General features: G+C 41.2%; 1 protein-coding gene across 1 annotated transcript in view; it reads right to left on the bottom strand.

Moving 5' to 3' along the window:
* Positions 1-5,916: 5,916 nt before the first annotated feature.
* Positions 5,917-25,707, bottom strand: part of Sec24a (SEC24 family member A) — a 56,218-nt gene continuing 36,427 nt past the window's right edge. The window contains exons 13-22 of the mRNA XM_013030895.1: positions 24,910-25,030; positions 23,724-23,882; positions 20,946-21,119; positions 17,987-18,097; positions 14,481-14,656; positions 13,127-13,264; positions 11,337-11,441; positions 9,587-9,679; positions 7,992-8,095; positions 5,917-6,377 (exon numbers count right to left, since the gene is read on the bottom strand). Coding sequence (XP_012886349.1) covers positions 6,263-6,377; positions 7,992-8,095; positions 9,587-9,679; positions 11,337-11,441; positions 13,127-13,264; positions 14,481-14,656; positions 17,987-18,097; positions 20,946-21,119; positions 23,724-23,882; positions 24,910-25,030 — 1,296 coding nt within the window. The 3' untranslated portion in view covers positions 5,917-6,262. The remainder of the gene's footprint in view (positions 6,378-7,991; positions 8,096-9,586; positions 9,680-11,336; positions 11,442-13,126; positions 13,265-14,480; positions 14,657-17,986; positions 18,098-20,945; positions 21,120-23,723; positions 23,883-24,909; positions 25,031-25,707) is intronic.

Raw genomic sequence — 25,707 nt, forward strand, 5'->3', positions numbered from 1 at the left:
TCTTTTGGTTACAGTCTTGGGGCTTGAACTCAGGACCTGGGGGTTGTCCCTGAGCATTTTTTCTCCAGCTTAGCACTGTAGCACTTGAGCCATAGCTCCACTTCCTGCCTTTTTAGAGTTAAGAGTCCCTAGGAAAAGCCTGGCACCAGTGGCTCGCGGCTGTAATCCTAGCTACTCAGGAGGCAGAGATCTGAGGATTGCAGTTCAAAGCCAGCCTGGGCAGAAAAGTCTGAGAGACTTTTATCTCCAATAAACAATCAGGAAACCAGAAGTGGCACTGTGGCTCAAGTGGTAGAGCATTCGCCTTGAGCTGAAGAGCTCAGGGACAGTACCCAAGCCAGAGTTCAAGCCCCACAACCCACCAAAAAAAAAAAAAAAAGTCCCCAGGAACTTTTCTACTTGGGCTACCTTTAAACTGCAATTCTCAGATCTCAGCCTCTTAAGTAGCTGGGATTATAGGCATGAGCCACTGGCACCTGGCCTAGTTCATATTTTCTATTTGGTATAATAAAAAATGTATTAGTACCAGGTCAATTATATTGTTTACCAGTATAATAAAAGGGTACTTTTGTTATCTTTTGTTATTAATTATGCCAGTACTGGGGCTTGGTACTGTCTGGACACTGTCCTTTAGCTTTTTTGCTCAAGGCTATCTGCAACTTGAGCCACAGTTCCACTTTTTGTTGGTTAATTAGAGATAAGTGTCTTATGAGATTTTTCTGCTTGGGATGCCTTCGAACTGGGTTTCAGAATTTAGCCTCCTGAGTAACTAGGATTACAGGTGGGAGTCACTGCTGCATAGGATTTTCTCCCCTCTCCCCCCCATTAGTTTTCTTTATATGATGCTTTCTAAAATCCAGATTGGTTCACACTTATTCATTAGGTGCATACACACACCTCCAAGTGCCATTTCCACAGTAGGACAAGGACAGGATCCAGTCACACTCTCACAGAATGATGGGACGATTATCTGAGTAAAAACAGTCCTCCAAAAGACTAGGATGTGCTAGGCGATGTGAACAACCTGTATTTCAGGAATTTTCAAGCTAGGGGAAGAAAATGACCACTAGAGGGCAGTAAAAGATGGTAGATGAATAAGCTCTTGATGTTAGGGTGAGGGGTGGGGGCGGGAGGGAAGGCATCCATCAGCATAGCAAACCTCTCAGCCTGGGAACTAAAAGGCACCTCATTTATTTTTGGAGGGAGGGGGTGGCAGGTCCTGGGGCTTGCATTCAGGGCCTGGACACAGTTTCTGAGCTTTTTAGCTTAAGATTGGTGGTCTACCACATGAGCCACAGCTCCACTTCTGGTGGTTTTTAAAATAGGAGCTAACAGTCTCAGGGACTTTTCTGCCTGGACTGCCCTGTAACCACAGTCCTCAGATCTCAGCTTCCTGAATAGCTAGGATTATAGATGTGACACACTGGCACAAGGTAGGTCAGTATTTATTTGAGGGGGTGTTGGAGAACAGATTATCCTCACCCTGACCCCACCTGATCTTTCCCCACATTTTAGGAGGAAAGAGATACCTGTGGTGGTAGGGGAGCAGGCCCGATGTTTCTTGTTCTTAGATCTGACCTCAGATCTCAACCAGGAGGTCGAGACAGAAAAGCTATTCAACTTTTGTGTGCTGAATTTCCTGAGAAGGAGAAGCATATGCTGGTGCAATCCACAAGGGAGACAGGCTGGCACCTACTCAGACGCTGGGATGCTTACACAGCAATCTCAGGCCTTCCTTAGAAGCGGGTCATTTCTGGAGTAGCTGAGACTACAGGCGTGCCCACCACACTAGTCCCTTGGGTTTCTTAAAACCTATAAAAGAAACAACATATGGTAGTGCACACAGGTAATTTGGTAGTACTAGTGAAAAAGAGAAGCTAGGAATACCTTTGAGGTCCATGTAAGCCACACCCCATTCCGTCTCTTCTCACGCCCAAAAGATAACACTGGACTATGGTTTTTTAAACTATTATTAAGGCTGGACACGGGTGGCTCACGCCTGTCATCCTAGCTACTCAGGAGGCTGAGATCTGAGGATCACAGTTCAAAGCCAGCCCAGGCAGGCAAGTCCGGGAGACTCATCTCCAATTAACCACCAGAAAACCAGAAGTGGCGCTGTGGCTCAAATGGTAGAGTACTAGCCTTGAGCTGAAGAGCTGAGGGACGGTGCCCAGGCCGAGTTCAAGCCCCATGACCGACAATAAATAACAACAACAACAATAATAATAATATTCTCTTGCATAGTGAAGGGCCTTGCACTTGCCAGGCAAGCGCTTCTCCACTGAGCCACAGGCCAGCCACTATCACTATCATTATTCTCTCTGCTTTCAGGATTTTTACTTTTGTAAATACTTTGTGTAAGAGAATTTACCTCCATCTTCGGGGATTGGTGGCTCATGTGCTCACACATCCTTTGCTGCCCACCCGCCCCATAGATCCACTTCAGCAGGTGGGGGAAGCTGATGGAGGATGTGCGCATGCGCCCTTTCAAAGCCCAGCCCAGCCTGTGGGCTTCGGTGAGGGAATCAGGACACCAGGTCCCTCCCCTACCTGTGGTCCCCTTCACCGCTCCCCTTCCTAGACCTAGGGTCCCCACTGATCTTCACTCGGGGAGTAAAGGATAAAGACAACATGCGTCCACCTAAATGGGTGGGGAAAGCGCCAGTGAGGAAAATGGCACCTGCACAACCAAATCCGCGCCTCCAGACCATCAACGTTCCCGCTCACGGGCAGGCAGGAAATACGTCACAGTAGGGCGGCGCCTCGAGGGGGCGGGGCGCCCCGTCTCCACCACACACCTTGCACGCATGGCAGGCCTCACCTTCCCACAGGTGCTTTCCACCTCAGCTGCAAGCTCGCTTCATTCCCCTTCTCTGCTTTTTCTCCTGCTGGCACTTATAACCAACCAGATCAAGGAAGTCTAGGCTACGCCTGCACTAACAGGCCTGCAGGACACATGGGGGGAGCGCAGGGGGAGCCACAGCGCCACTTCCGGTTTCTAGTGGTTTATTGGAGGTCAGAATCTCACGGACTTTCCTGCCTGGGCTGGCTTTGAACCGCGATCCTCAGAGCTCAGCCTCCTGAGTAGCCAGGATGACAGGCGCCCGGCTAGTTTTCTTTTGAACTGTAGTGCAGGACACAGCAACACTCAAGTGAGTGACAAGTTGCTCCTATCAACCAACTAAAATGATGAGGCGCTCAAAGTCTTTCCATTAACTTTATTGAATAGCCAAATTCATAAGTTAGCACAGATCAAACGATTGTTGCATGGGTTACAAATGACTTTTTTTTTTTTACAGGAATAAAACAGTGAAAATTACAAACTGTAAAAAGGAAGACGTATCTTGTCTCTTAACATTTCAGAGAAGCAAGATTTAACACAGCACATTGAAGAAGATCAATACATACTTTAATTCGAGGACAAGAATTTAATGTTACAATATTATACACTACTTTACAAAATTAAAATTTCTATATAAGGATTATATTTGTAATAGTTAACAAAATCTTGAAATCACATTTGGTGGTCCCCTAGATAATAGCTGTTATGCATCTTTGATTAGAAGAAATAAATCTTTTATTCTAATTATTGCAAAACAGTCTATGAGACTCAATACATTACATTAAATTAAATACATTGAAAATATATGCAAACTAAAATAAATGGTACTGCTTGAATGAATATTAGCATGTCAGACTTACAGAAATGTTATTTAAAAAATTCTAGAAATTAGAAAAATAGAGTACTTTTTATGATAGAACTGCCATGCTCAAATTTATATACCAAGATTGCCCTTGTCTGTTACTTTAGTAGTTGTAGATCTGTAGAAAATTCAAGGATCTTTCATAATTTACAACTACAATAAAAAAAAATATGGCATCGTGTAAATATTAGTTGCTTTACATCAAGAAGTAATACAAGATGACATAGCAGGTAGTGCTCTACTTGCAAAAAAAAAAGATGAAAAAAGAAAACTCAAAAACCACATTCAATATTACAGAAATCAATTGTTGTATATGAATATCCCCCAAAGGTTCATTCATTCTCTTATTTTCTGGAGAACATGTACTGTGAATCCTAACTTGTTTTTAATGACCTGTATAAAATGATTCTGGATTGCACATGTTCCACAATATGTAAAATACATTTGAAAGTAAATGTGTGAAATATACTAACAATATGTGGTAACAGCAGGAGTCAGACCCAATCAGGGATGTAGTGAGGCACAAAGAAGGTTTGTCCTAGATGCTCAAATTGTTCCCCTGCAAGATTCTCTACTAATATTAAAAAAAGATTTACACATACCAACATTTAAAATCACATTAAGAAGACTTTAGTTCTTTTAAGAAACACCAATACAAACTGGGCTCCAGTGGCTCACACCTACAATCCTAGCTACTCAGGAGGCTGAGATCTGAGGATTTCAGTTTTATTTCAGATCTATCTGAGAGACTTTTATCTCCAATTAACCAGCAAGAAGCTGGAAGTGGAGGTGTGGCTCAAGTGGCAGAGTGTCAGCCTTGAGGGGACAAACTAAGTAAAAGTGTGAGGCCCCGAGTTCAAGCCCCAGTACTGGCACAAAAACAAAAAACCAGCAACAAAAAACCCACTAGTCCATAATGACTTTTTTAAAAGGAAGAGAAAAATATAAATTTAATTCATTATAATTTTAACATTGCTCCTTAGTAAATGAAGCAGCTTTAAAAGAAAAATTACAGGTCAATGTACCATCTGTACACTGGAAAAAAACAACAACAACCTGTTAACACTGCTTAAAAGAGATGATACTTTCATAGCTCACAATTACACTGAACCAGCTGGCAAAGAGTAGTTGCATACTCTAAGGGACCTGCTTGCTTCTTTCCTACTGTAAAAAATCTCCATTAAAGTCAGCCCATGTGGATGTAAACCTGAAAGATACTATTTCATTGGTGATCATGTAGACCAAGACTGTAAACACATTTCTACCTTATTAAATCAATAAAACAGCTATCTTTTCATCAAGTATTACACATGAACATCATTTAAGAAGTTCATAAAAGAAAAAAAATGAATCTGAAAACTGAGCCACACTCTTTAAAGATACTGTATCACAGCACTTTAAATATACAGATGTATAATTTCTCTATTTGTAAACAAAGCTCGCTCAATAGATTTTGACTATAGTATTTTTGTAGCTGAATAAAAAAGTCTCTTGAACATGTTCAGAAATCAGGGTTATTTTTTTCAGTAAGTACAATACATTGAATTTGGGGGACCCTAATATCCATTCAATCAAACAGCAACATTTGTGCATTCATGGACTTGAATATCCCAGAATATGTGAGTGACTTTCAGCCTAATTAATAAACTTCTTAGAAAAATGCATAATAAGATAGTATTTAAAACCTTTAGCTTCTTTCATTTGTCCCATTTCACCAGGATAACACTTTTAATATTAATCAGATCAGCATAAACCAGACAAACCCACCTAGAGGATCAAAATAACTACAAATTTTCATCTCCCTGTAATCACTATAAATGATAAATTGTTTATCATTGCAGAATAAAATGTCTAAGGCCTGAGCATCCAAATCAGAAAAACACCTAATTACAGCTTTCACTTCAAATCAAAGTGATTTTGTTCTTCAAGTAGAAAGAATACTGACAGATTTTAAAACTTGAATCCATTACTTCATATTCCTCTCAAACTAGAGTTAGTTTACTCTAGTTTTAGTTAACATGATAATTCTCAAAAGAAAAAAAACAACTGGGTATGGGGAATGAATTCTATTTTTCTACATTCTATTTATTTTTGGATATTCAATTTTAAAAAGATCATTACCAATGGATTTGAAACTTCCCTGCAACCTGTTAAGTCTTGTGAGGTTAAATGTAGCAGCCAAAATTTCAGAAAAAATAAAATATGAGAAATATACATGTAGAACATAGAAATCTTTATTTTACAAAATGTACAATGCCTCAGCAGCATTGTTTTGTCTTGTCCCAATCCACAACAACTCAAACATAATTGGCAGCAAAGGAACAAAGGTATTCAATCATACATCAATATATTATGATTTGAAAATTACAGTATTTTAGAGTTGCATGTTTGATTTTCTGCTGTGGTCCTTTATTTGCTATAGTTGGTTGAAATCACAGTGAAAACATCTCAATCATCACATTTTAGTTCACAAACTTAAATAGAAAAGTAAGGTACTACACATTCCCAGGAATTCTGCATTATTGTGATTTCCTTAGCAATAACTAAGTCAGATTTCTTCATTTATTCACTTGCTGCTGTATGTGCAAGAGGAATTCATAGTATGATAAAGCAGATTCAGTTCTGTCTTCCACCATGTTTTGAAGGAAGCTGGCTTTCATTGGACTCTCATCCCTTAGGAATGAAAAGTACAGTTATACTCACTAGATAAAATACAACAGTAAAAATACAGTGAAGCCAGCTGTTGGTGGCTAAGCCTGTAATACTAGCTACTCAGGAGGCTGAGATGTGAGGATTGCAGTTCAAAGCTAGCCCAAACAGCAAAGTCTGTGAGACTCTTTATCTCGAATTAACCACTAGAAAATAGGAAATGGAATTGTGAAAGTGGTTGAGAGCTAACCTTGAGAGCACCTGAGTTCAAGCCCCATGACCACCATCAACAACAAAAAGTCTGGCACAAACTGAGCAATTTTTTTTTTTTGGTCGGTCCTGGGGCCAGCGGTTGGCGCTGTCCCTCATCTCTTTAGCTCAAGGCCAGTGCTCTACCACTATCTACTACAGAGCCACTTACAGTTTTCTAGTGGTTAATTGGAGATAAGAGTCTTATAGACTTTCCTGCTTGGGCTGGCTTTGAACTATGATCCTCAGATCTCAGCCTCCTGAGTAGCTAGGATTACAGGCGTGAGCCATCAGCGCCTGGCTCAAGTCTGCCAATTGTGTATTTTATTTTTAATTTTTGTTGTTGTTGTTGGTTGTGGAGTTTGAACTCAGGGCCTGGACACTATCCTTCAATTATTTCACTCAAGGCTAGTGCTCTACCACTTTTGAGTCACAGCTCCACTTCTGGTTTTTTTTTTGTTGTTTTTTTTTGGGTCCGGTGGTGGGGCCTGAACTCTGGGCCTGGGCACTGTCCCTCAGCTCTTCAGCTCAAGGCTAGCACTCTACCACTTGAGCCACAGCACCACTTCTGGCTTTTTTTTCTGCTTATGTGGTGCTGAGGAATCGAACCCAAGGCCTCATGCATGCAAGGCAAGTGCTCCACCACTGAACTGAGCCACCTTCCCAGCCCCATCTACTTCTGTTTTTTAGGTGGTTAATTGGAAATAAGAGTCTCAAGACCTTTCCTGCCCAGGCTGATTCAAATCATGATGCTCAGATTTCAGACTCCTCAGTAGCTAGGTTTATAGGCATTAGCCACCAGTGTCTTGCTGTCCTAGACTTTAGAATTGTCAGAATTATCATAATGTGTGTATGTGTGCATGCACATGCACACCAGTACTGAGGCCTAAACTCAATGCCTGGGTACTGTCCCTTAACTTTTTTCACTTAAGGCTGGAGTTCTACCACTTGAGCCACACCTTCACTTCCAGCTTTTTGGTGGTCAACTGGAGATAAGTATATTGTGGACTTTACCTACCACAATCCTTAGATCTTAGCCTCTTTGAGTAGCTAGGAATTACAGGTGTGAGCCACTGATGCCTAATATTTGCGATACATATAGTTAGTTGTGTGTAGGCTTTCTCTGAGAACACTTGGTTGATTACATAATTTTCTGCTGTGCAGAGGAGAGTTTAGTAATTAGTAGAAATTGTTAAGCTTTTTTCCAACAAGTTTATTAAAAGTTTAGTAATTCTAATAATCATTTATAAAGCACAATTTAGTATTATTTATTGTAAAGAATTTAGTTTCCTTCTCCCCCCCATATTCTTGCAAAAGATTGCTTAAGCCACATGTATCTATCATTCAAAACAAGTCCTTGAAAGGTGAAACCAATGGTTTTAGACTTACCTTATTACATAAAGTACTGGGAAAAATGGTCTCTGTTCTCTAAGCCAAGAGATAAAAGCTATTGTTCTGGCAGATTCTGGTGTATCAAGTTCTGGAAGGTCTGTCTGTTACACAAAATCAAATGATATCCCGTGAGTTCTAATTATACATCTACTACTGTATGTACTACAGCATTCCTCGTGTGTGAGTGTGTGTGTGTGTGTGCGTGCGTGTGTGTGTGCATGCGTGCATGTGTGTCCTGGGGATTGGGTCAGGGTGCTGTCCTCAAGCTTTCTGCTCAAGGCTGGTACTCTACCACTTGAGCCACAGCTTCACTTCTGATTTTTTTTTTTGGTGGATAAGAGTTTTGTGCCAGGTGCTGGTGGGTCACTCCTGTAATCTCAGCTACCCAAGAAGCTAAGATCTGAGGTTTTCAGTTCAAAGCCAAACAAGGCAGGAAAGTCTCTGAGACTCTTATCTCCAATAAACCACCAGAAAACCAGAAGTGGCACTGTGGCTCAAGTGGGAGAGCACTAGCCTTGAGCTGAAGAGCTGAGGGACAGCGCCTAGGCCCAGAGTTCAAGACTCACAACTGGGGGTGGGGGGAAGTCTCATGGACTTTCCTGCCCAGGCTGGCTTTGAACCGCGATCCTCAGATCTCAGCCTCCTGAGTAGCTGGGATTACAGGAGTGAGCCAACAGTGCCTGGCAATTCCTCAAATTGTAACATATTTATGAGTCACCTGGTGACATTGTTGGTGCATACAGTAAATATTTTAGACGTGCTTACAATAAAAAAATTAAAAAAAATATTTTAGATGTGGAGGTCATTTTATGTTTGTTGCAAATATTGTTCTGCCCTTGTGGCCCTAAAGTAGCCAGAAAAAATAAGTGGCCTGGGCATGGCTGTGTTCTGATAAATACTTAATTAGAAAACTGATGGGTTTCCAGGAGCCAGTGGCTCATACAATCCTAGCTATTCAGGAGGCTGAGATCTGAGGATCACGGTTCAAAGCCGCCCAGGCAGGAAAGGCCATGAGACTTTTATCTCCAATTAAGCAGGGGTGCTGTGGCTCAAGTGGTAGAGCACTTGCAATGCACTGAAGAGCTGAGGGACAGTGCCCAGGCCCAGAGTTCAGGCCCCACAACTGACAAAAAACAAGAAAACAAACAACAACAACAAAAATCAACTGGTGGGTCTTGTTTGCCAAGGTCTGCTTTAGGAGAACCTTCTTGCTCTTCTCTTTATTATAACATTTAGAATGACTCGCTGCATTTCTGTGATTATTACAAGTTACTTATATTGGGTAATCATTGGTTCTAGTTGTTTTTGCTCAAGGCCTGAAAGCTAGTGCTTCCTAGATAAAAGTATGGCATAAAAACATAAAATGAGGCTGGCACAGTAACGAACACCTGCAGTCCCAGCTATTGGGAGGCTGAGGAAGGAGCATCCTTTGAGCATGAGGTCATAGGCCTGTGACCCAGGTTGCCTCTGTTGACAACCACACAAATAAAACAAGATGAGTATTTTCAGTTGAAAGAGAAATGTCTGTGGGAGAAATCTGTATTATCCATTTTTAATTTGAATTTTGCCGTACTTGGCAAAATAAAACTTACCATAGGCTGTGGAATTGATGCATAGTTTTGAACTCCTAGAACCTGGCAGAGAAAATTCTGTGCGCAGTTTTTCCCAATCCAAAGCATAAAGACCTGCAAACAGAAATAAAATTCCCTTGAGAGAGGCGAACAGTAAGTCTGCTGTTACCTTTACCACTGGGCTTTTGTTTTTTTTCTTTAAAACTTTAAATCACAGGCAAGGCAAGCGCTCTACCACTGAGCTACCTTCCCAGCCCACACAGTTCATTTTTTAACATAGTGTATATTGAATATCATCATTGCATTTGCTTTCCCTTCTTCTCTCCATTTCTGTTTCTCCTTAAAAGATAACAACAACAAAGCCTGCTTCCATTTCTTGGAATTGGTTTAGATAAGCAGTATTTTAGATGTTCCCACCTTTGGGTTTATTTTAGATGTTTATACCTTTGGGTCCTCCCTTTAGGGTATCCTCCTTTAGTCTGTTTGTATGTAAATGCATAGAGCACTGTAAAGGTTGTCATGCCCAGCTATAATTTAGATCTACCTTCTACAGGAAAGAGAACATAAGACCGTTTGTCTCTCTGAGCTTGGCTCACCTCACTTAACATGATTTGTTCTAGATCCATCCATTTCCCTGCAATGACATATTATTATTCTTTCTAATAGATGAGTAAAATTCCATTGTGTATATGTACATTTTTGATCTACTCATCTATTGTAGGGCATCTGGGTTATTTTCATAATTTAGCTACTATGAATAGTGCAGCAATGAACATGGATGTGCAAGCGGCTGTAACCTGACTTAATGTTCTGTGTAGATGCCCCAGAGTGATATGGCTGGATCATAGGGAAATTGTTTTTTGTTTTTTTTTTTTTTGGGTCCGGTCGTGGGGCCTGAACTCTGGGCCTGGGCACTGTCCCTCAGCTCTTCAGCCAAAGCCAACACTCTACCACTGGAGTCACAGCACCACTCCGGCTTTTTCTGCTTATGTGGTGCTGAGGAATCGAACCCAGGGCCTCTGGCATGCAAAGCAAGCGCTCTACCACTGAGCCATCTTCCCAGCCCGAAATTGTTTTTTTTTTTGGTGGGTCATGGGGCTTGAACTCTGTACTTGCGCTGTCTCTGTGCTCTTCAGCTCAAGGCGAGTGCTCTACCGCTTGAGCCACAGCGCCACTTCTGGTTTTCTAGTGGTTTATTGGAGATCAGAGTCTCATGGACATTCCTGCCCGGGCTGGCTTTGAAGTGTGATTCTCAGATCTCAGCCTCCTGAGAAGCTAGGATTACAGGCATGAGCCACCCGTGCCCGGCTCATAGGGAAGTTCTATGTTTAGGTTTTTGTTTTTTTGTTGGTCCTGGGGCTTGAACTCTGGGCCTGGGTGCTGTCCCTGAGTTCTTCAGCTCATGGCTAGCACTGTACCACTTGAGCCATAGCGCCACTTCCGGCTTTTTCTGCTTATGTGGTGCGGAGGGCCTCATACATGCGAGGCAAGCACTCTACCACTGAGCCACCTGCCCAGCCCCTCTATATTTAGTTTTAAAAGAGCAAAAGAATGGGTGTATTTCATGAGGAAGTACAAATTGTGACAGACACAATTGGCATTTCATTTCATGAAGAATGAGACCAGTGGGATCAAAAGGCTGATGCAAATATATGCAGGCCAGAGAACGTATGCAATCTACTCAAAAAGATATATTAAAGAGAAAAAGCCAAATGATGACCAGGTACAGTGATAGAGAGTGAGAAGGGCCAGGACAAGACAAACTACTCACGGAGCCTGCATCCAGAAGGAAAGCACCATCTCTGCTCAACTTCTCCACTGAGAGCTGAAGAATGGGGGGTTGAGGGATGGTTCGATCATTGATGTTCAGTGCTCCCTGAGAGGTTGGGAAAGGTTAAGATATAGAAGATAGATATATAGAAGATAGAGTTAAACCACAATAACAATGAAATAATGTCACCTCTAAAAGTATGGGCCTTACTTAGGCAAATCAGTTATATTTGCCACTTATTTAAAACAAAGACACTATAAATACCAAGAAAACCAAATTAACTTTTCCCCCCAGTTGTGTTGGTACTGAGGCTTGAACTCAGGACCTAGACACTCTCAGCTTTTATTGGTCAAGGCTTGCAATCTACCACTTGAGCCACACCTTCACTTTCAGCTTTTTTGTGGTTAGCTGGAGATAAGAGTACTGTGGACTTTCTAGCTTGGCTGGCTTATTCTTTTTTTGCTTTCTTCCCAGTTGTGAGGCTTGGACTCAGGGCCTGGGCGCTGTCCCTGAGCCTCTTTGTGCTCTAGGATAGCACTCTACCACTTGAATCACAGTGCCACTTCTGGTTTTTGAGCGGTTAATTAGAGGTCAGTCTCACAGAAACTTTTCTGCCTGGGATGGCATTCACTGAACCCCAATCCTCAGATCTCAGCCTCCTGAGTAACCAGGATTACAGGCATGAGCCACTGGCGCCTGGCTTAAATTCTTTAATCTGAAATATTTTAACCAAAGCATCACTTCATCTATAGCTATATCTAATCACAATTTTAGAAATATATACACAATGGAATTCTATGCCTCCATCAGAAAGAATGGCATTGCCCCACTTGTTAGGAAATGGAAAGACTTGGAAAAAATTATATTAAGTGAAGTAAGCCAGGCCCAAAGAAACATAGGTCCCATGGTTTCCCTTATTTGCAATAACTAGTATATGATCTAACATTTTTATGCTTATGATTTTAATAAGTTTCCTATTAAAAGCAAAGTTTACAATTAACTTTTTCTTTAATAATTCAAACACATTACATTGCTGACATAAGATGTTCAGTATAATTTTACTCTTGGGATACACCTTTCAGATTGATTTGTTCGAACGAAAAAACTATGGCTCTGGCTCTGGTCAATTTGACACTGTCTTCATTTCTCAGCTCTGCTCTAGAGATTTGTCTTAGCACTTAGTAAAAGCACTGTTTTCAGGAGCTTCCTTGAACCAAAGTTTCTTTTTCTTTTTTTGTGCTAGTCATGGGGCTTGAAATCTGGGCCTGGACACTATCCCTCAGCTCTTCAGTTCAAGGCTAGTGCTTTACCACTTGAGCCACAGCACCTTTCCAGGCTTTTCTGTTTATGTGGTGCTGAGGAATAGAACCCAGGGCCTCATGAGTCCAAAGCAAGCGCTCTACTATTGAGCCACCTTCCTAGCCCCCAAAGTTTCTTTTTTTTGTGTGACAGTCCTGGGACTTGAACTCAGGGCCTGAGCACTATCCCTGAGCTTCTTTTGCTCAAGGCTAGTGCTCTACTACTAGATACACTTCTAGTAATTTATTGGAGATAAAGAGTCTTGCTGACTTTCCTGCCAGGGCTGTCTTCAAATTGTGACCCTCACATTTCAGTCTCCTGAGTAAATAGGATTACAGAGGTGAGCCCCAATGCCTGAACAAACCAATGTTTCTATACATATAACCAGCAAAGAAAGAAACTATAACGCTTTTATTTCTGTACTACATGGACTATAATCAAGCTTACAGACCTTCTTAAAAAAAAGCAAGTAAAAAAGGAATCCATCTTACTTCATCTGAGAGGTTGTCAACTCTGTACAAATTGGGATGTGTTGTCAGCATAAGATGAACCAATGGCTGGTTTTTCACTTGACACATAGCAAAAATACGTTCATCTAGTCGTGCATTTGTCCCAGTCTGGAATGATTTCTGTAATAAAGATAAACCAATGCCCATCAAAAAAGACATTTAAGAAACATAGAAGCTTGTATCTGTTGAAAAAATATCCTCAGACAAAATTAGCAAATTCTGTAAATTAATTTATAAAAGAATCTAAGAAGTCAAAATGTATTAAATTGTGACTATAACCTTACCTTTTAAGCTACATTGTCTTCTTAGTGCCTATTTCCTAATTAGTAAAATAGGCTAAATACTCTTTATTTACCATATACTGATAGAGATACAATAATCTAAGCATCATGGGAAAAACAAGGTATACAGCAGATGACAAAGGTCTACATGAAGGGCCCAAAAGGTCTACCAAGTGTGCTATAAATGCTGGGTGACAATTAATAGTGACTGTCATTGTTTCTCCCATAATTAGAAATCCAACAATATTTCAAAGCTTGGGAGTCAACGGCAAAAGAAATAATACAAATGATGACAGCAGAGTAGAAAATAGTAGTAGGCAATAGCCTGTCACATGTCACTGGTGGGTACTGCCTACATGTTCTTGCCAGGGTCATTGTCCTAAAAAACCCAAATGTTTCTTGTGCCCAGCAACAGTTGCTCAATTCTCAGGGCTCTATAGCATCAGTTTTGGGAGATAGGGCTTGGAAATATCTTAGTTACTGTTGTCTCTCCCATACCTAACTCAGGATCTGGCCCACAGAAAGAGCTCAACACTTATTGAAAAAAAATGGACTCAATGTGACACCAGCAGTTCATACCTGTAATCCTAGTTACTCAGGGGTCTAGTTCTGAGGATAGCAGTTCAAAGCCAGCTGGGTTGTAAAGTCCATTAAACTTAATTTGCTCTCCAATTATCAGCACAAGGCCAGAAGTTGAGGTGTGGCTCCAGTAGTAGAGCTCTATCCTTAAGCAAAACAGCTGAGGGTCAGTGCCTAGGGGAATCAGGATTCTTGTAGGAGACAGGCCAGAGTGATCAGGTATCAGCTAGCAGGGGACAGTGATGAGCCTGATCAAATACAGAGAGTGACCACACACTGAGGCTGGGAATTTGTTAACAGACTGACTCAGCCAACTTTCTCTGACTTTAAGTCTCTTCAAATGGTAAGGTCCTTGTCCTCACAAAATGTACCTGGCACAGAATCACATATACAGTGTTGGGCGATTCCCAGGATAAAAATCTTGGCTTTTGACCTTTCATTGTTCTAGTTGCTGTTTTTGTTTCTACTTGTCTTACCTGTTTAAGGAGAGCCAATACAAATAGCGGGAAAAGCCGCAAAGAGAAAGGAACCATGAGGCCAGGCTGCTGATTACTCAGGACTAAAGACCGGTAAGCTGCTAGAGAGTCAATGACCGCATTCACCAGGGCATCCCGGGCATCACTAAGACTGGCAGACACAGACCTGTCAACAGCTAATTGAGGTGAGGGCGGGGACAAAGAGAAACAAGATAGCGGTTTAGCAACTCCTCTATAGTAAGGACCCAAGACCTTTTTCTTTTTTTTTGGGGGGGGGGGTCAGTTGTGGGGCTTGAACTCTGGGCCTGGGCACTGTCCCTGAGCTCTTCTGCTCAAGGCAAGCACTCTACCCCTTCAGCCACAGAGCCACTTCAAATAACAGGTAAAAACATGTTCTGGGGAACCAAACCAAACCCTCCAGAGACATTTTTCTATTTTTTAGTAGTATAATTCTTTGCATTTTGATGCAATCCGGAAAGAAATCTAATCTTCCTAAATCTGTTTCCTTATCTGAAAATTGGAAACACTGAAAAAAACACCAAAATATTACTTGAAATATGAATTCATACTGCTGTTACATAGTTATATTTTGTATTTATGGACTTTAGATTTCAACTTTGGCTGGGCATCAATGGCTCATTCCTATAATCCTATCTACTCAATAGGCTGAGATTTGAGGATTCCAGTTCAAAGCCAGCCCAGGCAGGAAAATCTGTGAAACTCTCATCTTCAATTAGCCACAAAAAGCTGGAAGTGAAGCTATGGCTGAAGTGGTAGAGCCTTGAGCACAAAAGATTAAGAACAGAGCCCAGGCCCAGAATTCAAGGTTCAGGTCTACAGGTCTGGGAAAGAGAGAGGAGGTGGGGAGAGGGAGAGTTTTTCATCTGTTATGCTGCTCTGAATCTTTTTTTTTTGGGGGTGCTGTTTTGGGCACTGTCCTTTAGCTTTTTCACTCAAGCTGGTGCTCTACCACTTGACCTATAGCTCTACTTCCAGCTTTTTGCTGGTTAACTGGAGATGAGGCTCATGGACATTCCTGTCCAGGGTGGCTTTGAACGTAAACCCTCAGATATCAGCCTCTTGGTTACAGGTTGTCATCTCTGCCCAGGCAACTTTTTTTTTTTTTCTCTTCTAATTAGTAAAAGCAGTACACTTATTTCAAAGATTTCTCTATCTACAACTCATTCAATTCATGTGGTATGAAAAACATAGTAAAATAATTTTATTTACTGCTATGACCAAAATCTTCACCAAGGCAAGCATTCTACCACTGGGCTATAACTCCAGCAATTTTTTTTTTGTTTGTTTGAGACAAAGTCATGATATATAGGCCAGGCTAGCCTCCAACTTATAATCCTCCTGTGTCAGCCTCCAGAGTGCTGTAACTGCAGCCATGTACCACCGTACCTTGCTACAACCTTCAAGTTTTAACAACATATAACAAACAATACTAAAGCAAAGCTCCATAAAAGAAAATGCTCCCAACAGGAAATTCAGAAACTGGCTAATCCTGTTATAGGCAGGTTTGAGTCTATAGCAAATGGCCCCTCCTCCCTGAGGGAGACAGGCTGCAATACACAAACTCAGGTTAAACCTTATAATCTGTAAATGAGCCAAAGGCATAAAGAGGCAACTGTACTTGAGATGGAAAGAAATATGGCAAGATATGGACAAGGCTGCAAACACATATGTGATAGTATTATTTTTTTTTCTGATACCACAGTTTTAACTCAGGGTCTCATGCTTGTTCAACTAGCACTCTACTAATTGAACCATGCCTCCAGCTGGTTTTTGGCTGGTTAATTTAAGATACAGCTGTCTTCAAACCTCAGTTGTCTCAATCTGTCTTGTGAGTAGTTAAGATTATGGGTATGAACCATTGGCGTCCAGCTCTAAGTATAATGATTTTTAAGGTATACCACCATCTCTTATTATCCAAGTTACAGTGTTCATAAAGCACTATTGTGAATAATTCTATTAAGCACCAATATCAAACATAAGTTATGTTTCTTTTGTGTGTGTGTGTGTGTGTGTGTGTGTATGTTGGTCCTGGAACTTGAACTCAGGTCCTGGGCAATGTCCCTAAGCTTTTTTTCTAAAGGCTAGTGCTCTGCCACTTGAGCCACAGTGCCACTTCTGGCTTTTTGCTGGTTAACTGGAGATAAATATCTCAGATTTTTCTGCTCAAGGTGGTTTTAAACAAGTCCTCATATTTCAGCCTCCTGAATAGCTAGGATTATAGGCACGAGCCACCAGCACCTGGCTAAGACATGGCTCTTTAAGTCCAAAGTAGATAAATGTATACAGACAGAAAGTAGCTTAGTGGTGGCTTAAAGCCAGTTGGCAAATTAGTAGGAGTACACACTAGTTGACCTAGCCATGAAAGTCTTTTTGGGATGATAAAAATGCTCTAAAATTAGACTATGACAACGTTGGTATAATCCTGTAACTATATAAAAACAACACAGCTAGGAAGGTGACTCAGCGGTAGAGTGGTTGCCTTGCATGCATGAGGCCCTGGGTTCGATTCCTCAGCACCACATAAACAGAAAAAGCCAGAAGTGGCGCTGTGGCTCAAGTGGTAAAGTGCTAGCCTTGAACTGAGGAGCTGAGGGACAGCACCTAGACCCAGATTTCAAGCCCCATGACTGACCAAAAAAAAACAAAAGCAAAAAATACAGCAGCAGGCAACAGTGGTACATATCTGTAATTCTAGCTACTAAGGAGTCTGAAATCTAAGGACCTACAGTTGAACACTAGCCCGGGCAGGAAAGTATGAGGTATGGCTCAAGTGGTAGAACACCAGACTTAAGTGAAAAGCTACAGTGCCTAGACCCTCAGTATTGGCACAAAACAAACTAAAAACCCTAATGGAGTTGCACAATTAAAATGGTAAAATCCTATCTAATATAATTTTATCTCAATAAAGGTTCTTTAAACAAAAAGATTATCTGTAGCAAATCTTCCCATTGAAATAGTTAAAAGGCCAACACCTAAACACCAAAAATATATTTTTCTTTTCATAAAAAAATTGTTTTGGCAAAGGTGATATTCACACAGTCCCTGAGCTCTTTTTGCTCAAGGCTAGCACTTTACCAGTTTGAGCCACAGGTCCATTTCCCATTTCTGGTGGTTAATTAGAGGTAAGAGGCCCATCAATTTTCCTGGCTGGGCTGGCTAGGAACCGTGATCCGCAGGTCTCAGCCTTCTGAGTAGCTAGGATTACCAATGTGAGCCACCAAGGCTGGCTATGAGTACATTTCCTTTTGAACAATTAAATATCTTATAAAAGCTAATTACTGGGGGGAGGGATAGTGGGAGAAAAACAAAGGCATGGATAACAATGTTCTACAAGAAATGTACTCATTACCTTACTTATATAACCCTTCTATACAGCACCATTGCAACAAAATAAAATAAAGCAAAAAGCTAATTACTTAAAGGAAAACAAAAATAAGTGATTTGCCTTTATTTGTAAAATATTTACCGATGATAGCAGCTCTTACCCATATTGGCCAATAGTCCTGAAATTGCTTGAACATCAGCTCCAAGAAAGACCTCATTCAGAGTAGCAACTACAGGCAAACACAAAGTATGGACTCGGATTCTTCTTTCACCTTTGGGGAAAAGCACATGATGATTAGGGGCAGATACACACCAAAATATTATGCTGAAATCAGCTCTCCTCAGTATAGAGGTGAGTAGAGTCATCCAGAAAGCAGAGATTGTATCAACACTCTACTTTTTGTTTTTATGTTTTTGGTAGTCCTAAGGTTTGAACTCAGAGCCTCATGCTTGCTAGGAAGGCACGAGGCACTCTACCACCACTTGATAGTACCTTATTGGGTTGGTTATTTTCAAGATAGCGTTTCATTTTATGTCCAGAAATAAATCTGTAAAAAGTGGGTAACAAATTGCCGGGCACTGGTGGCTCACACCTATAATCCTACTCAGGAGGCTGAGATCTGAGAATCACGGTTCAAAGCCAGCCCAGGCAGGAAACTCCTGACACTCTTATCTCCAATAAACCACTCAGAAAACCAGAAAACTGGAAGTGGCACTGTGGCTCAAGTGGTAGAGCATTCGCCTTGAGCTGAAGAGCTGAGGGATAGTGCCCAAGCCCAGAGTTCAAGCCCCATGACTGACCCCCCCCCAAAAAAGTGGGTAACATTAATTTATAGTTTTAAATTATTTTAAATAGATACTATGATATCTGAACAACAACAACAACAAAAAGACAATATTTGGGGCTGGGGCCAGTGGCTCACATCTGTAATATTAGCTGTTTCAGAGGTTGAGAATGGAAGGCTCATGGTTCAAGGCTAGTCTAAGCAGAGTTCAGGAGAGACCTTCTCAACTCATAGCTGCGTGCAGTGGTTTGCACCTATTGTCCTAAACTAGGTAAGAGGCTAGAATTGGGAGTATCACAGTTCCAGGCCAGCCTGTGCAGAAGAGTCCATAAGACTCCATCTCAATAGAAGGAAGCTGATGTGTTGTTGTGCCTGTCATCACTCAGGCCCAGATTCAAGCCCATGACTGACCAAAACAAAACAAAACAATGCCACAATCAGAAGCTGAAATTAAAAGGGCAATTTGAAGAGAATACAAACTGGCAAAATATTCCTCAAATTTTGGGAAATAAGTTAATAACAAGATTTTTCTAAGTAAACTCTATATTCAGTATTTTCATTTCACGGAATCCACCTTAAAGAAATCACAATAAATAACAAAGATTTATTTATAGGCAAGAAATTATAAACACTTTTCATATGAACAGAATATTAGAAAAAGCTAACTTTGTAATGAGAACATTGATGGTAAATTATGGTAGATTGCTTTGTAACTTTGTTCTTTTTGTCCTGGGGGCTGAATTCAGCTTTCTGCTTGCCAGGTGGGTACTCTAGCACTCGAGGCACAGTTTTCCTTGTTTTGTCCCAGTTTTCCTTGTTTTGGGGATAGGGTCTCATGGTTTTTGCATGGGCTGGCTTAGGCTGGGATCCTCCTACCCCCTTTGCTATGTAATTGTGATGACAGACAATACCTTCATGCTCAATACAGGTTGAGATGGGGGATTATTAAATTGCTACAGCACAGTATCTTATAGAAGACTCTCAATAAGTATCTGTGACTGGCAGCACAGGCTTGTAATCCTAGGACGTAGGAGGTGAGGCAGGAGGATCATGAATTCTAGGCTAAGCTGGGCTATATAGCAAGACTTGTCTCAAAAATAAAATTGACTGAGCCGGGCACCAGTGGCACATGCTTGTAATCCTACTACTCATGAGGCTAAGATCTGAGGATCACAGTTCAAAGCCAGCCTGGGCAGGAAAGTCCAAGAGACTCTTTATCTCCAATTAACCACCAGAAAACTGGAGGTGGCGCTGTGGTTCAAGTGGTAGAGTGCTAGTCTTGAGCTGAAGAGGGACAGCGCCCAGGCCCAGAGTTCAAGCCCCACGACCAACAACAACAACAAAAAAACATTGCAAAAAAAAATAAAATTAACTGGACGCTGGTGGCTCACGCCTATAATCCTAGCTACTCAGAAGGCTGAGGATTACAGTTCAAAGCCAGTCTAGCCAGGAAACTATGTGAGACTCTTATCTCCAATAAACTACTTAAAAAAAGAAAAAGCTGGAAGTGGCACCGTGTGTGGCTCAAGTAATGGAGCATTCTCTTTGGGCAAAAGAAGCCCAAGCCCAGAGTTCAAGCTCTAGGATTGCCCCTGTCCCACCCCCCCAAAAAAAACCCCCAAATCCATAAAATCTGTGAATAAATCAAATGACAAACATTTTGGCTCTTTCAGGAATAGCAAAAAGCTCTTCTTTTCTTTCCTTCTTTCTTTTTTTTTTTGGTGTGTGACAATATGAGGCTTAAATTCAGGTATAGGTGCTGTTCCTTAACTTTTCTTACTAAAGGGTGGTACTGTACCACTTAAGTCACAATTCCTCTTCTAGCTTTTTGCTATTTAACTGAAGATAAGATAAGAGTTTCACGAAGCATGATCCTCAGATCTCAGCCTCCTGAGTAGCTAGGCATGAGCCACCAGTGCTCAACTACTTTTTTTTTTTGGTCATGGGGCTTGAACTCTGGGCCTGGGCATTGTCCCTCTTCAGCTCAAGACTAGCGCTCTACCACTTGAGCCACAGCGTCACCTCCAGTTTTCTGGTGGTTAATTGGAGATAAAGAGTCTCTTGGACTTTCCTGCCCAGGCTGGCTTTGAACTGTGATCCTCAGATCTTAGCCTCTTGAGTAGTAGGATTACAAGCGTGAGCCACTGGTGCCGGGCTTCAGCTTCCTTTCTGACCTAAAAAAATTATTACTTATTTCAAGGAAGACAGTTTATCATAGACTATGGAAAAATCTGCCTTTAATGTTATGATTATAGTGAAAAATGCTGTATTGTACACGTATACATTTAATAAGAGGGTAGGTCTCTTCTTATGTTACTTTTTTCTATACACTTACCTTTGCTTGACGTATATAACAGTGCTGACTGAAAAGAAACCAGCTGAGTGTCAGTGAGACTCTCTTCTACTGACATCTGTACTGCATACCCAGCATCAGGGTTGACGTTGGGTAGAGACAGTAAGTCTGTTGAACGGACAAAGAAGTTCCCATGGAAAGTATGAATGGATAGACCTGAAAGAGAAAAAGTTATCAAAATGACTTTAACTGTATTTTGATTTTTGTCTTTTCTTTTTTGGAACTAGGGATGGAACCCAAGATGCTGCACTTGCTAGGCAAGTGTTTTGCCACTGAGCTTCGTTTCAGCCCTCAAAATGACTTTACTATGCTTACTTATGGATACTTACTTTTATTTTTTTGGTCCAGGACTTGAAGTCACTATCTGATGCTTTCATTCACTGGCTGGTGCTCAACCACTTGAGCCATGCCTCCAACCCTGGATATTTACATTTTATCTTAGTGACTTATCAAACAGTAAAAAAGTTTAGATAATACATAGTATTTAGTGTGTTGAAGGGTAATAAGTGCTTGCCTTTGGAAGGAGCACTAGTGGGCTTTAAACTCTGAGCCTTATGTTTGTTAGTCTGGTGCTCTACCACTTGAGAGTTCCACTTCTGGCTTTCTGTTGGTTAATTGGAGAGAAGAGTCTCACAGACTTTCCTGCTTGGGCTGGCTTCAAAACACAATCCTCAGATCTCAGCCTCCTGAGTAGCTCAGATTACAGGCATGAGCCATTGGTATACAGTATGTGCTGGTTATTATTTGTTTGTCTGTTTATTTTTGTTGGTCGTGGAGCTTAAATTCAAGACCTGGGCACTGTCCCTGAGCTGTTTTGCTCAAGGCTAGTGTTCTACCACTTTGAGACCCAGTGCCATTTCTGGTTTTTTAGTGGCTAATTGTAGATAGGAGTCTCATGGACTTTCCTCCCCAAGCTGTCTTTAAACCCCAGTCCTCAGATCTCACCCTCCTGAGTAACTAGGATTACAGGTGTGAGCCACTACTGCCCAGCTTGCTGGTTATTTCTGAGGTAGAGTCTTGCTTGCTGCCTGAGCATATACCTGGATAACAATCCACCTATTTTAGGCTTCCCATATTAGCTAGTATGATAGGCATGTACAAGTCACTCAGCTATCTGTTAAGGAAGTATTTTGTTTAACTTTCCTGCCTAGGCTGGTTTAAACTGTAATTCCCCACAATCTCAGTCTCCCAAGCACCTGGGATTACAGGTATAAGCCAACGGCCCCAAGTTATTAGTGTCTTTTTTTTTTTTTGCCCCTATTAGTGTTGTTGTTGTTGGCCATGAGGCCACTGAGCCACCTTCCCAGCCCCTATTAATGTTGTTGTTGGCCATGAGGCTTGAATTCAGGGCCTGGGCACTGCCTCTGAGCTCTTTTGCTCAAGGCCAGTGTTCTACCACTTCCAGCTATAGTGCTACTTCTGTTTTTTGAGTAGTTAAATGGAGATAACAGTCTCATGGGGACTTTTCTGCCTGAGCTGGATTTGAACTATGATCCTCAGATCTCAGCCTCCTGAGTAGCTAGGATTATAGGTGTGAGCTACCAGCAGCTGACTCAAATACCTTTTTGTAGGAAAATTTGGCTGTATAATTATTATTTTAGGTGGGCAGTTATTTGGACCTTAGCAATTTCTTATTTAACAGTTTATCCTACAGTTACACTTATTGAAGTGCCATATTTCTTTGGATAAACAAAAAAATCTAAACAGATCTGTTTTTACCATAGCAAAATACTAAAAAGTACCATCATATTTACTAACATCATATTTACTAACAAGAAAAATAAATTGTGATTGGTCATTCAAGTTAGTATTATGGTAAATTAATTAAAATAAATGGATTTTATTTATCTATATCATTATATAAATATACTATATATATCCCATGGAGCTCGAGTTAAATCTATAGGAAACACTTACCAAAGTGGATACAGATACTACTTAAGGATATAGTTTATGTGTATCCGTACATTCAAGCTGATATAGAAGGAATTTAGAGCCAGATCCTAATGGCTCACATCTGTAATCCTAGCTATTGAGGAGGCTGAAATGTAAGGATTACAGTTCAAAGCCAGCCCAGGCAGAAAAGTCTCTGAGATTCTTCATTCCAATTAACTACCAAAAAGTCAGAAGGAAGCTGTGGCTCAAGTGTTATAACACTAGCTTTGAGCAAAACAGCTCAGGGAAGCCAGCTGCTCGTGGCTCATGCCAGTAATCCTAGCTACTCAGGAGACAGATCTGAGGACTGTTTCAGCCAGCCCAGATAGAAAAGCCCCTAAGATTCTTTTTTTTTTTTTGAGGGGCGGAGGTGGTCCAGTCCTGGGGCTAAAACTCAGGGCCTGGGCACTGCCCCTGAGCTTCTTTCGCTCAAGGCTAGCATTTTACCATTTGAGCCACAGTGTTACTTTGGGCTTTTTCTGTTTATGTGGTACTGAGGAATTGAAGCCAGGACTTCATACATGCTAAGCAAGCACTCTACCATTAAGCCACATTCCCAACCCTGTGAGACTCTTTATCGCCAATAAACTACTCAGAAAAAAGCCAGAAGTAGTGCTGTGGCTGAAGTAGTAGAGTGCTAGCCTTGAGCACAAACAGGCTCAGGGACAGCACTCATGCCCTGAGTTCAGCCCCAGAGCTGGCACCAAAGAATAGATAGATAGATAGAATAAATCCTTTAAGGTAAGACTAGGTGAAAACAGGTATGCATACAGATCGATATAAGAAACAATATTTATACCTATATGGAAAAAGTAGTGTTCCTACCTTTGGTGCATCGAATTCTCATAACTGCCTCAAAGCCAATCTTCCTAGTGAGGTACCTCTGCAGTTCCTTCTGTAATTTCTGTACTTGAACCGGATTGTGCTGATGATGGTATGATGGGTAGTAATATACACTACCTGCTGAGTACCGAGAAATACACCCTGGAAGAGAAGACACACTCGTTTTTAATTTATTTTTTCAACACTGGGGTTTAAATTCAGGGCTTTGTATTTACCAGGAAGGTACTTTAACCCTTGAGTCACATCTTTATCCCTTTGTGCTCAGGTTATTTTTGAGATAGGGTCTTGCTTTTGCTCCGGCTGGCCTAGCCTAAAGTACTTACTATTCACAATTTCTGCCTTAGTGGCATGCCACTAATGGCATCTTTTTCAGTTGAGATGAGGTCTCTTGAACTTTTTTGCAAGGCAGGCCCTGCCGTCTAAACCCAACCTCTTGAGTAGCTAGGATTATAGGTGCAAGCCATCATGCCTTGTTTAATCATTTTTGTTCCTTTCTTTTCTTTTCTATAGCTCAGGCAATTTTCCATTCCTTTTAAAGAGTGCCTTTAATTACTGTAACTATACCAAGGTTACCACAAGCATTTTCCACAGACTTTCTCTAATTTCTCAAGGTACTCTTAAAAAGAATTCACACAGCATTGCAGAAATGTCTCTAATTCTCTTCTACTGCATTAGAGTAGACTGCTACAAAGTTTGTAATAGATTTAACCTGACAACTGGCCTGAGAGTTGTGAACTCCCAGCTAGTCAGGAGGCTGCATGTGTTGAGGTAAAAAATCCTTTGAGTCCAAGACCCTGGGCAACATAGCAAGACCTTATTTCAAAATAGACATTTAAAACACAAAATGAAACAAAACCTGGCTGATTTAATTTTTTTTTTGGCCAGTAATGGGCCTTGAACTCAGAGCCTGGGCATTGTCCTTGAGTTTCTTTTGCTTAAGGGTAGCACTCTACCACTTGAGTCACAGTGCCACTTCTGGGACTCTTTCTGTTTATGTGGTACTGGGGAATCAAATCTAGGACTTCATGCATGCTAGGCAAACCACATTCCCAGCCTTTGGCTGATTAATTCTCCCAAAGGAATAAAAATTCTTTTACTCTTCCTCCTCCTTGAGAATGTCATTATATAAATGCCATTTTGATATTCATTTACTATCTTAAGAACTTACCCAGAGAAGCCAAATCAGAATACTGTCCACTGAGAAGGAATAAGTCAACAGCTACCTGCTGACCAGAACAGTCCAAGGCTAATTTCTTATAGAAGTCAGTAGATGGTGTCAGGTGTATTTCCTATTAATAATAACAGAAAAAATGATTTAAAAGTTATTAAATTATCCAAAACGGAATTATTTTCATGTGTATACAACAATTATATTATTGTTACTCCACCTCTGTATATATAGGTAACAATGATCTCTGGGCATCCTATCTTTTTTTCATAGAGAATCATGTACTGGCCTAGTATGGTAGGACATGTCTCAACCCCAACGTTTAGAAGGCTAAAGAAGGAAGATGCTGAGTTTGAGGCCAGTCTGAGCTACATAACACTCTGTCTCAAAAGACCAAAAAAGAAATAACATGTACTGTTTAAGAATTTTCTATGCATTTCCTAGGGATGTAGTTCAGTACAGAGTGCTCTTAGCATGTGTAAGACCTTGGGTTCAGTCCTAGCACCACATCAAAAAAAAATAGAGAGAGAGAGAGAGAGAGAGTGAGTGTGTGTGTGTGGGGGGGGGGCTTGGGTTCAGTCCCTAGCACCACTTCAAAAAAATAGAGAGGGTGTGGGTGTGCCCAGTGGCTCACACCTGTTATCCTAGCTATTCAGGAGGCTAAGATCTAAGGATTGTGGTTTGAGGCCAGCCTGGGCAGGGAAGTCTGTGAGATACTTAGCTCCAATTAACCACCAAAAAAGCTCAGGGACAGTGCCCAGGTCCTGAGTTTAAGCCCCAGGATCAATGTGAGTGTGT

This window comes from Dipodomys ordii, unplaced genomic scaffold (assembly GCF_000151885.1).
Source record: "Dipodomys ordii isolate 6190 unplaced genomic scaffold, Dord_2.0 Scaffold135, whole genome shotgun sequence".
In the NCBI taxonomy this organism is placed as follows: Eukaryota; Metazoa; Chordata; class Mammalia; order Rodentia; family Heteromyidae; genus Dipodomys; species Dipodomys ordii.